The following is a 15,453-nucleotide window of genomic DNA, read 5'->3' on the forward strand; positions in this document are numbered from 1 at the left end:
TAAGGGTTAGCCAGGGAGGGGTGAAGGGCCTGCTCTGGGTATGTGGAAAGCGTGCACAAAGGCCCCCACGCATGAGATCACGAGCTCCTTGCCCAGATCAAAGCACAGTGTAACTGGAGTGCAGAGCGGAGGGGGTGGGGAGATACAAAGCTGAACTAGAGGACACAGCCAGGTTTGCAGGGCTTTGTGAGATTGAGTGAGGAAGTCTCCCTGTGGGACATGGAGGGCCCAAAAGGCTTTGGGGCAGGAGGATGACATCACATTGCATTTAGCAGGTCTCTCTGGGGGTAGAGAATGGATAGCGAGAGACCGGGAGATCCATGGTTGGGGGATCAAATAGAGACATGAAGGATCCTGGGCGAGGCTGTGGTTGGGCTGCTGGAGACGTGTGGGTAGATTTAAGAGGTAATTGCTTTGAGAAGTTTACAGATCTAGGTGGATAAGCTGGGAGTAGCAAAGAGGGAAGGTAGGCATCTATATTGAATCTAGGTTTCAGGGTTAGCCCTGGAAGAGCACTAAGGGTTTGAAAAGGAGGAGGAATTCCATGTGGACACCCTCTGGCCTGTGTATGAGGAGATGCCCTGTCAGCTTCAGGGATATGATTCTGGGGCCGAGGAGGAGAATGATCCATTTGGGAGGCCTCAGCATATAACTGAATGGAAACTTCAGCATGGTGCCCGAAGCCATGAGATGAGTGGGCTCTCTCAGAGGGGATTTAAACTAGAAAGGCAGACTGCCTAAAAGAGGACCATGGGGGAATACATTTAGGGGATAAGCAAAGAAGGGAAAGTGAGCAAAGATGGCTGAAAAAAGTGCCCCCCAGAGAGTTAAGATATTACCAAGACTGTGAGCATGAAGATCAAGGGGATAGAGTCTCAAGAAAAGGAGGAGTCCACGGTGGCCAGTGCTGTCAAGAAATTAATAAGGGCCTCCCCTGGTGGCTCAGTGTTTGAGCACTGGGCTGCGAAGCTGCCCGCAGCCTCTGCAGCACCGGTTCAATCCCCGGCCACCGGCGAGGGTCCCACATGGTGTAGCAGACGTTTCCTGCTGCGCCCCCTGCTCCCCTCAGCAGTGTATTTCGTCAGTCTGCCTGTTCTGTTCCCCCCTCTGTCTCTGGTGAATTCCTTCACTCTCCCGCACTTCTGACTGTACCCAGTGCTTCTATAAATAAATAAATAAATAAATCTTTTTTAAAAAAGAAATTAATAAGAGGATTACTTTTATTTGGCAACAAAGAGTAAGCTTTGGTGCCATTGTATCCACAGTGACCGTGGACTGGTGGGGGCCAATAGCTTGAAGAGTGAGAAAAGAGGAGAGGTGGCAGGGGGAAGAGAGAGCAGGCGATAGGGAGAGGAGGAGATGGGGGAAGCAGTTATTATAATTCTATGGGATGGAGCCCATTAGAGAGAGAAGATTGACCATACAAGAAGGGGAATCAACAGAGTGAGGTTCCAGAAGAGTCAAGAGGGGAGAGTGTTTGGAGACCAGGTCGGGGGGAAGCTGTCTCCAGCAGAGAACCAAGTTCCAAGTAAGGCATAAGGTGGAAACATCTGAAGAGGCTGAGGATGTAGGATTATTTAATTAGAAATGGAAGTTCCATGGTATTCCTTGGAAAGGTTTAGAAGTTTGCATTAAAGGGGACAAGCACAGCATTGTTGGGAAGCAGGTGGGGGAGACAGGAAGGTATCGGGGCTCACCAGGGCTACCAAGCATAACACTTCCATAAGGAGAAAGGTATCTTATTTACATATCGGTGATTTAATTACAGAAATCTTATCTCTACATGGTGATGAATTTATATCATAACCTAAAAATTATTCTCCACTATAGTGATTCCTTTTTTTTTTTTTTACCCAAAACATCATTTTCTGGTCAGTTTAAATTATGCTTATGTGTTTCTGTTGTTTACTTTTATGTTCACCAGGTTAAATCTTCAGTTATGCTACTGCCATTAAGAGTTCCCTATGTAGAAAAATCTATTCATTTTGAGCACATTTATTGCTTCATTGAGTTGCCTATTTAAAATGCAGAGAACCACAAATTAAATGGTGTGCTTTTCCATTTTGAAAAAAAGCGGATGAATGGGTACTATTTTCTTGAATACATCGTGTTTGTCTTACATAATTAACAGTCCAGATTCATAGGCTAACAGATGCCAATCCTTGCTTGTTTTGATATTTGTTCCTTATTGAAAAGGATGCTTCCAAAGACTGGCACGCGCTGTGTCCCGCACGGGAATGAGAAGGCTGATGTAATGGGACACAGTTGCTTTGGGGGAGCAGGGGCAGCTAAGTGGTCAATGCAGAGGATGGTCTCCAACATCTATTTCTCTGAGTTGAATTGTGCAAAGTATAAAACAGTTTTTTCATCAAAATCATAAGATAATTTGTCTCAAGCATCTTTGATGTGCTATTAACCTGTTAATATCCAGTCCACAGCCCTCTACTAAGTGTTTATTGGATGTGAAACTTTGGTGCTTGTTTCAGATACATTCTTTAATGACATATCCTAGTTCCTCCAGATTTCTAATATTGATAAATGTGAAATACTGTGTTGCATGCGTCTAAGTACAGACTACAGTGTGACCAGGGTCCTGGGCAATGAAAGTCTGCAGGTCATGCTTAATGGATCTGATCCGGAAGTCAGTTTATTTTTTTATTTCTTTCCACTGGAACCCCAAAGAGACCTTGTGTCCCATGTACGAACACATGCAATGGATTCTTCTGTCATTCTCCAGACTCTGGTAGCTAATGGGGAGACCTTGGTCTTTGATAGCCACCTAATCGCACCAGACTCACAGATCCACCGTCTTGTTCCTATAGAAGTCTCTCCACTCTCTCTGGTTGTCTCTCCATTTCACTTTGACCCTGTTTGTTCTGATTCAGCCTCCAATCTTCCCTCCCTCAAACTTTCCAAGAACATCCCTGGAATCCTTTTTCCATGCTAAGGGAACTTTCTTACATCATTAGCTAGGAGGTAGAACATCGCGTCCACCTTCCTGCTTTTCCTGACCTTTGACTGTCCCGTGAGAGCTTGCCCACTTGGTCTTTCACAAAGAAAAAGACACATAGCACAATGCTGTGTAGACTGTCATTCCCCACCCTGTGGCAACCCTGCTCTTAAGATCATCCCGCCCTCTGACTGATTTATCCTGTGCCCATGGCGTGGTCAACCACCAGCCTCCTGGTGACCTATATCATAAATAGCCTCCCCCCAAACTCAGAGCCCCAGGATCATCCTGGGTCCGACCTACTACTTCAAATTTTCAGTCCCTCACTTGGTTTGTGACCTCTACCTCATTACTTTAGTCACCTGCTCCCTTTTTCATATCCTGGACCACTCCGGGACTTGCATCATCTCCCAAATCTCTCGTTCGAATAACTGTTTTCCGGGAGTGACGTAGTGCTGTGTGGTGGGGATGGTGGTTTCTAACTTTTTATGGACATGGCTCTAAGTCTCACTTAGTTTGACACTGCTTCTGGGTTTTGGTGAAAGGGGAAGTCCAGCTCTTTCCTGGCCCCCATGGAAGCACTTTCAAGCCTTTGCCACTCTTCTCAGGCCCCTGCTCCGCCATCATCCCTGTCACCCTCAGCACGTGGCCATGGCTCCCATTGCTTTAGTGAAAGTCACCGAAGCAAGAGCCCTTTCCTTCCCACTTCCCTTGGCCGGTTTACTGGAAGCTGTTGATGACGACAGGGAGGAGGATGGAGGATAATGGTTGACTTGTTTTACCATTCACACTTGACTCCTTCCTTCCAGAAACCCCCGTTAGCCATCAAAGCTCCTCCCCCACTGTCACAGTGGGGATGGTACTGTTCCCCGCCCTGGCTCAGACTTATCCTTCCACCATAGCTTTGGATTTTGCTTCCTCTGGATCCAACAACTGCACCTATTTTCTCTCCAGGGCTCCTTGTTTAAGTTGCAGTGACGCCTCCCTTTCTCATATCCAGATCCCTCCCAGACCACTGTCATCTGCCCCAGTGACTGCTGAAGCTACTCGCCTGTTTCGGCAATGATCTCCTGCTTGGTGACAATCAGTGAGCACTTGTGTGTGGGCACTAGCGAGCTGGCCTTCTAAACACTCTTCTTTGCCCTTGACTTCTCTGCTCTTTCTGCTCGTCTGGCCACTCTCCATGTCTCCAAGGCGACACCTCTTCTTATTCATCTACACTCTCAGCATCTGGCCTGTGGAAGGCCGCCATACCCAATTGGTATGGCGTTGGTTTCATCTCAAACATCATACTCAGAAGTCTTTGAAAGTTTAAGCAAGAAGGAACAAACTTTTTTTTTTATTTTGGAGGGATACACATTTCCAATTATAAATGATGTATTACTTATTGCAACTGGAGTCCACTGAGGGGAAAAAACCGTAATAGCTTATTTCAGAACTCATATGGCTATACGTTAGCAACAAAAATGATGTAGCTATCTTATTAGAAATACAACAAAGAGATTACTTAGCAGCTGTCTCCCCACACTGTCATTTCTTTTTGCTCTGTAGTTCTTGGCAGAGAACCTAGAAAAGAAAAAAAATTAAACCATACTGTGCTCTCCAAGAGTAAATGATTTCTGCTTTTCTGAGAAACAAATCTTAAAAGGCAGTGTGTGATCCGTGATTATTGGAAGTAGGACATTTTCAGAGCTTTTCCCCACAGAGACATGGACTACACATTCTGACCTTCCCTGCTCCATGTCTTGTCATAAGGTCTGTCTCAGCTCCATGCTTCATACTCGGAACCTGAGGGCCAAACACCAGCCTGGGGCCATCACTGGATCTTGAAACCCACTTTGAAAAATAAATTCTACAGAGAACTATCTAGGGCTCTTTTCATTGAGACAAAGAGGTGCCACCCGTGGAGCACTCATTTGCTTGTTCACTCGTCATTCACTCCACAAATAATTACATTGATAGGCACTTAGCGTCCTCCTAGGATGGATATTATTTAATGCGTGGAAAGATGCCAGGCAAATGCAGTGCTTAGTTTGTGCCTTGCTTTATTTGGGCCTTCACTGCCAAGGTTTCTCTTCTCCACCTCAGGGCCTGTCAGTCAATAGGACCCACTTTGCTTGGTTACACATGTTGTGTTGTCAGGATCCCACCAGTCCCTGCCACAGTGGCCTAAATAACAACATGTCATGTGATCTGCATGTGTTACTCTGAGCTGAAGCAGAGGAAAGCTCTTATCAGAAAACACACTGTCAAAATTAAATCAGAAATCTGATTTAATTGCCATTACCTGCTGAGTTGCGTGGTTCACATTTTTACAACACAAGTATGAACTAAGAAATAAAGGGGATATTATGACCACTTCAGTGTGTTTGGATGTGTCTAAGAAAATGGCTAAAAGGGAGACATGATACAGATGCAGAGTTCATGGAGAAATTTCTGTTAATGCTCTTAATCCTCTGGCATTAACCTATGCCCAAGATACTTCGAGATAGAATCTAATATTGTGCCTTGTCCAGGGCAAGAACTCAATGCATGTCGGCATTGAAGTGTAAAAGTCATTGCCTATGGTAGCACAAATGTGTCATGTGGGCTGTGTGTGAGATCATAAGGAGTGGTGAGGCTTGTGGCACACTGGAGCTCTCCCAAGTTGCTTAAGGACATCCATGTTTAAAAACCTGAAAAATAGTACTAGCCAAACAAAAACATGCTTAGAGATGTAGCACTGCCTCCAGCTTGATTTTTAGATCTCTGAATTATGCCAGTTCCTTGCCTTATTTTCTCTATTCTCCATTTCACAAACCCTCCTTCTTCATTCTTTCCACCACTGCCAGCCGTCCCCCAGGCTCAGACTGCTCGCTGCCTCAGGCAGATACTACAATCAAAAACTTTCTCATTTCAAAGAGCAGCTTCAACAATACGTACCTGTATTTGAGGGTATTTGCCTACATATCAATTAATCAAGCATTGTTTATTAAACACTTTTTAATCTTTGTTAGTTTTTATATTATGGATAGATACAGATGCTCTTCATTAAAACTTCTAGCAATATGGAGATAAATAAAGTAAAAGATCTTGCTTCCATTCTTCTACTAATCCCATTTCCCAGATAAATCCTAGTAACTGGTATATCCATTTTTCTGAGCCTATAAACTAGTGTATACAAACATGGATTATATATAGCTACAGTCTAATTTAAATGCTCTCATATCATTCTGCAACTTGCTTTTTCATATAAACAAATTTTCCTAATAGTATAGTTGTCACATTCCTCATAACTGCTATTCTGTCAGCTGTTTTATCAAATAATTGCACGAATCCAGTCTCTCTTAGTGACATTTAAAGTGCTTTCCTCCCTTTCCTGTATCATCTGCTCTTACTCTATCCTTTACATGGATGTTTTCTAGATGTCTCCATGTTCATAATCAGTCCTGATCCCCCCCCAAACCTGCTTCTCTTGTGCTTTTCCCATCATAATTAATGGCAGCTCTGTCCTTTGTGTTTTATGCCAAAAACCTTGGGGTCATTTAGAGCTCCTTTTTCTTCCTCCTCTTCTCCACACCCAACGTATCAGGGTCAGCACCCCCACTGCTGCACCCCATCCCAGATGCCACCACCAGCTCATCCTCCCAACCTCTCTGCGCTTCTGCCTGTATCTGACAGTCTGCTCTCACCCCAGGATCCTTTATAAACATGTGTAAATGTGTGTGGGGTCAGCCTGCTCCTCTGCATCCCCCTTCCAGTGACTGCTCTCTCACTGGGTCAGGCCTAAGGTCCTTACAGCGGTGGAGAAAGCCTGGGGTGATGGGCACCCCCATCCTCACCTAAAGCCCCCATTTTCACCCATGAGGCTCTAACCACACCTTCTCACATCCTTACCCTCACCAGGTGTGCCCTGTCTCGAGTCCTTGCCCTCTTTACCCTCTTCCCGCCATGCCCCCCCAGATATGCCCAGGCTCACTTTCAAGCACTCTGTTGTCCCTATATCTGTAGGACCATTCAGGTCGTGGTATCTATAAAGAACAGTTTCCCAGCCTCCTCCAGTCTTCGCCTCTGTAGCGCTTATCTCTGTCTGATCTACTGCGCAATAAATCTTACTTTTTTACTTTGCTTCTTATCTCTACTCCGAGACGGTAACTCAGTATGGACAGAAGATTGGTCTCTTTGGTTCTCTGCTGAATCTTCAGCACCTGGGAGAGCCCGCCACAAGGTGGCATGCATATTTTAAATGGCATAAAGATTGTCGAATTGCTTTCTAAAAAAATTGTGCTATTTGGTATAGAAGATTGTTTTTTGGGGAAAAAAGAGATGTTAAAAAAAACAAAAACACAAAACCCTGGTGGCTGGGCTGAGGGTACAAGTGAAAGGGGCCTTTAAATTTGGGATTCTTCATCTGAGGTCCATAAACATGGACCCCAGTAGATATTTAGCAGCTTTTTATTCTTTCTTTCTTTATTTATTAAAGATTTATTTATTTATTTATACAAGCACTGGGTGCAGTCAGAAACATGGGAGGGTGAGAGAATTTACCAGAGCCAGAGCGGGGAGCAGAACAGGCAGACCGACGAAGTACACTGCTGAGGGGAGCAGCGGGCGGCAGGAGAGGTCTGCACGCCATGTGGGACCCTCGCCGGGTGGCCGGGATCGAAATGGCGCTGCAGAGGCTGCGGGCAGCTTTGCAGCCCAGCGCTCAACCACTGTGCCACCGGAGAGGCCCTTAGCAGCTTTTTAAACTAGAAATGTTGGCAACAAAGCACAGTCATTTTAGCAGCACCTGTGATGTCACCAGGAGAAATCACAGATCCTTTTTTAGAATAATACAAATGTTTGGCTGTCTTGAATTTGTTTACCCTCTACACTACTTTGAAATTATAGTAAATCTCCACCCATGGAATCTTCCCTTTTCTTTACCTGCCACTGGCTCTTATTCTTTAATGTGCTAATAAAGGAGCACCTATCATACATCATTGTTAATTTGTTTTTTAAAATTACTCTGATACCTATTTTAATACAATTGATTTCATTTTATGCATTGAAAATCAGAGTTGCTAGCAAACTGCCACAAAGGTCCTTGGTGCAAGTACTGCTAAGAACTGCTCATCCAAGGTGCCACTATTCATTTGGAGGAGTAAGTTACCCATATATAATTTTATAAAATTAAAGTGTCACAAAATGATAGTACCAGAATACGGTAATATTCATAGCTATCATGTCTTTCATTCATCCATCCAATGCATATTTATTACGCGTTTCTCTATGCATTGCACTGGGTGAGGAGTTCTGGTGAATCACAGAAGGTCCAGTCTTTGCTTTACAATAACTCTTTATAATCCAAGACTTTGTGTCCATGATGCACGTCAGAATTGCCTAAGCCTTCCTTCCTTTCCTCACTCCCCCACCTCTCTCTGCATCTGCGCTTTGGAGAGCTCAGGCCCTGCGCTTGGCTTCCTTCTTTGTCCACATTTTCTCCCTAAGTGATCAAAAGCACAGTTGTAGTATCTAATCACTGGTGATTTCCAAAGTTACACTTGCAGTGTAACTCTCCCTAAGGCCTGGATTCATCCACACTTGCCATATCTTCTTGGGTTTCTCGTAGGACCCCAAACTCAGCCTATTAAACGCATTTCCCAACTGATTCAGTAAATTGAGTTGTTCATTGACTTAGGGTAGGACGTCTTTTCCTTGAAGCCTACCTTTCCTTCACCTGTCCCCTCCCCTGAGTCCCCACATTCCTACTGCTGTTCATCAGTAAACACCACTAATAGTTCTCTATCCACAATTCCTTACGACAGTGCTGCTCAGAGTATGGCTCAGATGGAGGCTGGTTCCACAAACTGCTTCTTATTAGCCCTGGCCAGTGAGGCAGAGGAATTGAGAGTAAGCGTTAGAAGCTTTCATAGCAACTTGAAATGATCACAGGTTCATCGTGGTGAGTTGACCTCACTGAACAGAGTGTACCCGCTTCCGATGCTGAGTGGTATGTGGTGTGTTTGTGTGAGCAATAATCCTCTTCTGTGGGACCATATCGTAACCAGTGATATTTCATGATTAGTTTGCCCACTATATCCTCAAAGTGTGTAAATATCCGGGAAAATGTAAGCATTTGTTTTTATAACGTATGTTTACAAGTTTTAACTTTTAGTAAAAAACTTTTATGTTTTAGTGCCATTAATTAGGAAAATAAAATGCATGTTATTTTCACCCTCAGTGTACTAGAAGTAAAACAAGGTTTATTGGAGGGTTTTTTTTTTTGTATGTGTGTGTGAAAATATGTATCTTTTCTGAGTATGGCAAGAGATATAAACCAAAGGTTGATGGTGGAAGTGATTCTGAAGAAACAAAGACCCAAGTGTTCCTATTGGTTTTCCTTAGAACCGTGCACCTTCACGCACTGAGTGCAATTTATAGTTGTCGCTGACACTGATGCCAAAAAAACAGAGTTCAGTCATGTGTAGTATTGCACTGGCTATGAAACAATGAAACCTTCAAAACCTACAGGTGACGTACTTACAGAAATTAAATTCAGAGCCACAAGAGGTTTTCGAAAGGAAGAAATTTGGGTTAAAAAGCTGATTAAGCTCATGTTCATTATTTTACATTCAAACTTTAGTACTTTCAAGGTTCTTAATAAGTAGCATCTCAGCTTACCAAGACTTGAACTTGGCAGTTGCAGAGTCACTGGAGAAAGACCGTATCAAGGGTATTTACTTAGAAATACTAGTTAGGGCCTCCCTGGTGGCGCAAGGGGTTAAGCACTGCACTATGAAGAAATCCGCAGCCTCTGCAGCACGACTTCGATCCCCGGCCGGCCAGGGAGAAGCCCACATGGTGAGGCAGACCTCTCCTGTCTCGCCCGCTGCTCCCTCAGCAGTGTATCCAGTCAGGCTGCCTGTTCTGTTCCCCACTCTGTCTCTGGTGCATCCTCCTCCACCCCCACATCTCTGGCTGTGCCCCAACTCTTGTGTGCATAAATAAATAAATCTTTTAAAAAAATTTAAAAAAGAAATACTAGGTAGTTCAACTCCTGCTCCAGGGCCCCACAGCTCCGGGGATTGGGAAATTGGCTAATGATATGAAAGACTAAATCGGAACAATTAAAGCTAGCAACATAATTTTTCATAGCGCAACAATTTCACACATATTCCTGTTTATGTACAATTTGAACCTGATGCTGATAGGAGGAGTTATTTATTTCAACTTCATTGCTGACAAACTTAACTAGAACTAAACTCTATGAAGCAATGAAGGATTACAGGCCCACCTTGGCAGTGTGGAGGGTTTGATTCCAGTCTACTGCAAAAAAGCGAATGTGGCAATCAAATGAATCATATCAATGTTTTGGTTTCCCGGGGCATGTAAAAATTATATTGACACTCTACAGCAGTCCATTCCGTGTGCAATAACATTATAGCTTAAATAAAAAAAAAGAAAGAGAAATACTTTAATTAAAATACTGTATTGCTAAAAAAATGCTGACCATCATCTGAGCCTTCAGTGAGTCATAATCTTTTTGCTGATGGAGTCTTGTATAAAACTCACTATATACGAGGCCGTGAAAACAATGCACAATAAGACAAAGCACAGTAAAATGGGGTGTGCCTTACCTTGTCAACCAACGTGGTTTGGAGTTTATGTTTTGTGTGGGAGGATGTCCTGATGGTTTGGAAAACATTCTGGGGTAGTTAGCTTGATTAGGGACTCGTGCCAGGATGTTGTTCAATGCACTGTTTTACACATGACAAAGTCTGTGATGGAAAGAAAGGTTGGTGGAACTAAACAGTGAATTTAGTGTCCTACTGAAAATCATGCATTAAGCGAAGGCTTGTGTGTTAAATCCTGGGTGCCTCTTGTATTATGGTTCTTGTGTTATACGGTGCTGTGAAAGTGTAGCAGGGTGTAGGGTAAATGAATTAATCAGACTTTTTAACGCCACTAGCCTCTGTGGCTACCAACTGGAAGCCTTAATCTTGTTAACACAGAAGGTGTGTGGATGTGGGGCACGTGTGCCTGATTGTGGACACCTGGGCATGGGTGTGCGTGTGTGTGCATGTGCACACCTGAGCCTAGGAGGGAGGGGATAAAAAGGCGGCATCACCCAGGGGGAGGGGGCTCACGTTGCTGTCTCCCTGCTGGCTTGTTTCCCGTGCTTATCTGTGATGATGACCCCAAGGTCTCCAAAATTCTCTTTTAAACTGTCAGAACTGACGGTGAACCTACTGGGCCTGGGATGGTTGCACAACACAGAATAATCTCCAGGGAACGGGGAGGTTCCAGGTTCCCTGCCCTACCCTAATGGTGGAGCTGGGCAGGGAGGAGAAGTGAGAGAAGACAGGGAAATGGAAGGAAGAGGATTGAGAAGAGGACCTGGAGGGGGCACATGGAGCAAAAAGACATGTGAAGAAGCTGCACTTGCTTCTCAGCCTTGGACTTGTACAGGACTTGGGGGACATGGAAGGAGACACTTAAAACAGACTTGGGTGAAATACCCCATGGGGAGGCTGACAATGACAATATAGATTTTGATTTTGTTCTTTTCCTCCAGACTTGCCTGGCCCCTTCTGCCCCTTTTCTATGGGTCCCCTCCAGAAGGTGCCTTAGACTTGTGGCAGCTTTCAGGTCTCAGCAGTCCTGCTTGGGACCAACCCTGTTTGGCTGGGCATTTACCCACAAGGGGATGGGTAACTTTGAGTGTTTACTTGGAAACTATTTTACTGTATTATTTCTCTTTATTGCACACTAATTCTATCTAGTGAAAGCCTTACATACTAGGGTATATTTTGTCTTGATGTGGGGTAGAGGGCAGAACCCACTTAGAGCAGACAGGTTTGAGGGTGCTCTGGGGTCCCCCTCACCCTGCCCTATAACAGAAGCAGATCAGAAACTGCTGCATCACCTGCAGAGGTGTGATGATAATGGTGAGGACAAATGTTTGATCTATGGAACAACTCAACACACCCTAAAACAGTTTGGTCCCGGCTTGTTGAAGATATGACTGGGGCAAGCAAGAGGGCTTCGTGTCCAGTTTCTTCAGGATTTTTAATGATCTCAGTACTTTTATGCAAGGAAGAAATGTAGCACGCTTCTCAGATAAGATCAAAGGGCAAAAAAGAAAGTTAGGAACTTGGAAGAACAGAGTGGCTACAGATGATTATGACACGTTTCGTAATTTAACAATTATCAATGACAGGTGATCTTGATATAGCACATATGTAAAAAGCTATCACACAACACCTTAAAGTTTGATAAGGCATTTTGGGTTTTATTTTTCATTAAAAGGAGATCTGTGCCTAAAAAATTCATGGGTCCAGAATCCATTTCTTTCATCAAAAGATAATTTAAATTTAACAGTAACTTACAGGATACATTGCTGTTATTCACTTCTACTGAAGGGTTTAAAGGACTCAACATAATAGCTCTTTCCCCATTTTAGATAATTTTTAAAAATGAATGAACTCAGCTCGCTGAAATTGCTCTAAAATCTCTTCTTCTGAGCCATTCTGTGAGATTGGTTTCTTCCTCATTGTTGTTACTATTTATAAAAAACACAGACACAATTTAGATAGACATTATACCCTACAAGTAGTCATCAGCAATCCCACCTAGATTAGGTAAATTATCAAACAAGAAGCAAATCAACACATTCCATTAAAACCTTTAAATACTTGCATACACTGTTCATTCAAAGCATTCCTATAACCATTTAATATGGGAATTCGTTTTTTGCTCCCAAAGTATTGTGTGTGTGTGTGTGTGTGTGTGTGTATCAGGAACTTATGTATTAGTTGCCTTTGTGTGTACTTTCAATGAACAAGCAACATGTTCAATCTTCATGCTTCTTTTTCCTTACGTCTACTCTGGTAATATTTATTGCAATATAATTTCCTATTCACTGAATCATAATACCAAATTGCCACTTTTGTATATCCTTTTTAATTTTGGCTTTCTATTAATTCATTTTGTGAATTTTTACAAAGTTATCGGTGTGCAACAGACTAGAAAAGTTTTTTGAAGTAATCAGTTACCACAGAGAATTTAAGCCTTGTGAAACTTAATATAAAAAACAAGGCTTTTCTTCAAAAAGAAAAGAAATGCATTCTGAAAAGAATGTATTCACTTACAAAGTCTTAGACTACCTGTCATGCTCTCAGTTACTTTATTTTGTACAAGAAAATAGTCATTGAGCCTGAAACAATCTCAATTAATGTGAGGTTTTGATGCTTACAGACAGGTTACCTGATGAAACTGGCAAATAAAGGAGAAAAGAAATTTAACACAGATCCAGTTCTTACAACTGTTGTTATAAACACCTAAGTGCAAATATTGCCTAGAACTGTAAACAATCCCTTAAAAATCATTTAAAAGCAATACAGTAAGTAGCTACCTAGTAGAAATCACAAGTATACATCTCAGGTTGAAAATAACTCAAACATACTTTTATGATGTTATGCAAATAGCTATGAAGTGGCTACAGGTAAAAACTTCTGCAGTCAACACCAGGCATGAAATTCCAAAGTCCTATATTCTAGGACAACAGTAACAGATGTAAGATATCATGTCTTGGGAAAACACCGTTCATGTCTCAGGCGGCTCTAGTGATAATGAGACACTTATAGGAAGGTATCTGTCAAAAGAGAAGAAAGTCGTTTCATGCAACACAGTCATGGAAAAGGCAGGGTGTACGGTGATGACGCTTTTGTGTCTCAGCCCTCCACGCACCCTCTTTCCTCTGCATGGCGAGGCTGGGAACACCTTTCTCCTTCCCCAGCTGCCTCACAGCACGCTGTGTCTGTGTTGGGAAAAGCAATGGCTCCTTCCTGTCTGCTCTCAGTTCCGGGGAGGGCGACCCAACCACAGCCCCTCAGCCCATGGCCTGCAACAGGTTCTGGTTTCACCCCAAGAGACACCTGCTGCAGCTTCCAGCCCCCTCCCTAGATCTTTGGCTCCCACTTCCAGGACCCCCACATCAGCCTTCTTGGTTGCAACAACCTCGGCCCCTTTTACAGGCTTGGGTGTTAGTACTACTACCTTTTTATTGACAACCTTTTAAAAAAATTCCAGCATTCTATTTTTACTCTCTTAGTCCTCTAATCCCTGAATCTTACATTAAATTCTCTTTTAAAGTAACTATCGTGTTTCCGATTTCCTGGCTGCATCCGGCTGATGGAGTGCTTGGCCTCAGAAGTGGTCCCACGGCCTGGGACTTGTGGGGTGGCATCTCTGGCCCTGAGTGCAGTGCTAGGCAGCTCGCCAGCATGGAGCAGAATGTGACTGGCTGCTGTGGTTTCATGATGCATCAGATGTCCCTGGGGTTGATTGAGGTGAACCTACAAAGCAAGTAACCTGAAGCCGCAGCTCTTGAGTGTTGTAGAGTGATGGCGATGAATTGTGGGGACAGGATGGTCATTTCTGCCTGGACTGGTGTGCTTATAGGAAAAAGGACAAACTCTAGTCTTGAAACACTCATCCTAGGTCACCCATGGCAGATCTCAAATGATTCCACTTCACTTCACCTCCACTGCCACCACCATCCTGTAAGTCAGCCTCATTTCTACTCTGAGATGCCCGGGCATCCCGGCTTCCTCACTCACAGCCCATTTTTCAGACAATGACCAAAGTACCTTCAAACTGTGTCTCTGCTTAGAACCTTCAGTGACATCCTTTTGCATTGAAAAGAAAATCTAGTGTCTTCAACCTCATCTCAAACCACCCTTCTTCTCTTGATGTTTTCTCATAAAGTAGGTGATTGATAAATATTTGTTGATTGAATGATTCTAGGAAATCAATTATCTGTAGATTCATTGACCATTTTAGTGATGATGCATTTCAAGCAGGCAGAAAATACCATAGCAGACACCCAGGTAACTGCCAACCAAATTTAATGGATTTTGACGTTTTCTCATATGTATTTCCAATTAGACTTTCTTCTCTCTTTCTTTCTCTGTCTCCCTCTTTTTACAATAATGCTTGATATTGAAGAAATTTCTCCATTTCACCTAAGTTCAAAATTACACAGGATACTCTCTCATAATATTTAATGACTATAAGAGCTGTCTCATTTCAATCTATGGGTAATTTTGGGGTTCCCCCCTCTGTCTAGCTGGAGGTTTGCCAACATTCTTGATCTTTTTAGAGAACCATCTGTGGTTTCACTCATTTTTGAGAACTAGTGATTAGAATCAGCCCACCTGTATTATCTCGCCTGGCTAACAGAACAGCTGCAGGCATGACATCCACAGGTGATGGAGACCAGGGGGTGTAACATCTTGGTGGCCATTCCCAGAAATTCTGCCTAGATGAGCTGACACTGAAATTAACCATCACACAAATATTATTCACTTTTATACTCCCGGTACCTAGTGTGGTGCATAGGAACGAAAGACTAGCTAATCAGAGGCAGGAGTTTGGCAAAAAAGAAATAGTGTTGGAAATGAGGCTGGAAGTAGAGTTTGCAGTAGTTCACGAGAGACTTGTGTTAAGGAGTTAACTGTATTATGAGAGCAGAGTGG

At 43.3% G+C, this 15,453-nt stretch overlaps 1 protein-coding gene across 9 annotated transcripts in view; it reads left to right on the forward strand.

Moving 5' to 3' along the window:
- The window catches only part of EFCAB11 (EF-hand calcium binding domain 11), a 132,320-nt gene that overhangs the window by 85,348 nt on the left and 31,519 nt on the right, over window positions 1–15,453 (forward strand). Inside the window, exon 6 of one of the 9 annotated variants that reach the window (XM_054691677.1) lies at window positions 8,740–8,876. The exons of the other annotated variants lie outside the window; for them this stretch is intronic. Coding sequence (XP_054547652.1) covers window positions 8,740–8,860 — 121 coding nt within the window. The 3' untranslated portion in view covers window positions 8,861–8,876. The remainder of the gene's footprint in view (window positions 1–8,739; window positions 8,877–15,453) is intronic. 9 annotated transcript variants of the gene reach the window in all.

This window comes from Talpa occidentalis, unplaced genomic scaffold (genome assembly GCF_014898055.3).
Source record: "Talpa occidentalis isolate TD23 unplaced genomic scaffold, MPIMG_talOcc4v2.1 talOcc4.11, whole genome shotgun sequence".
NCBI lineage: Eukaryota > Metazoa > Chordata > Mammalia > Eulipotyphla > Talpidae > Talpa > Talpa occidentalis.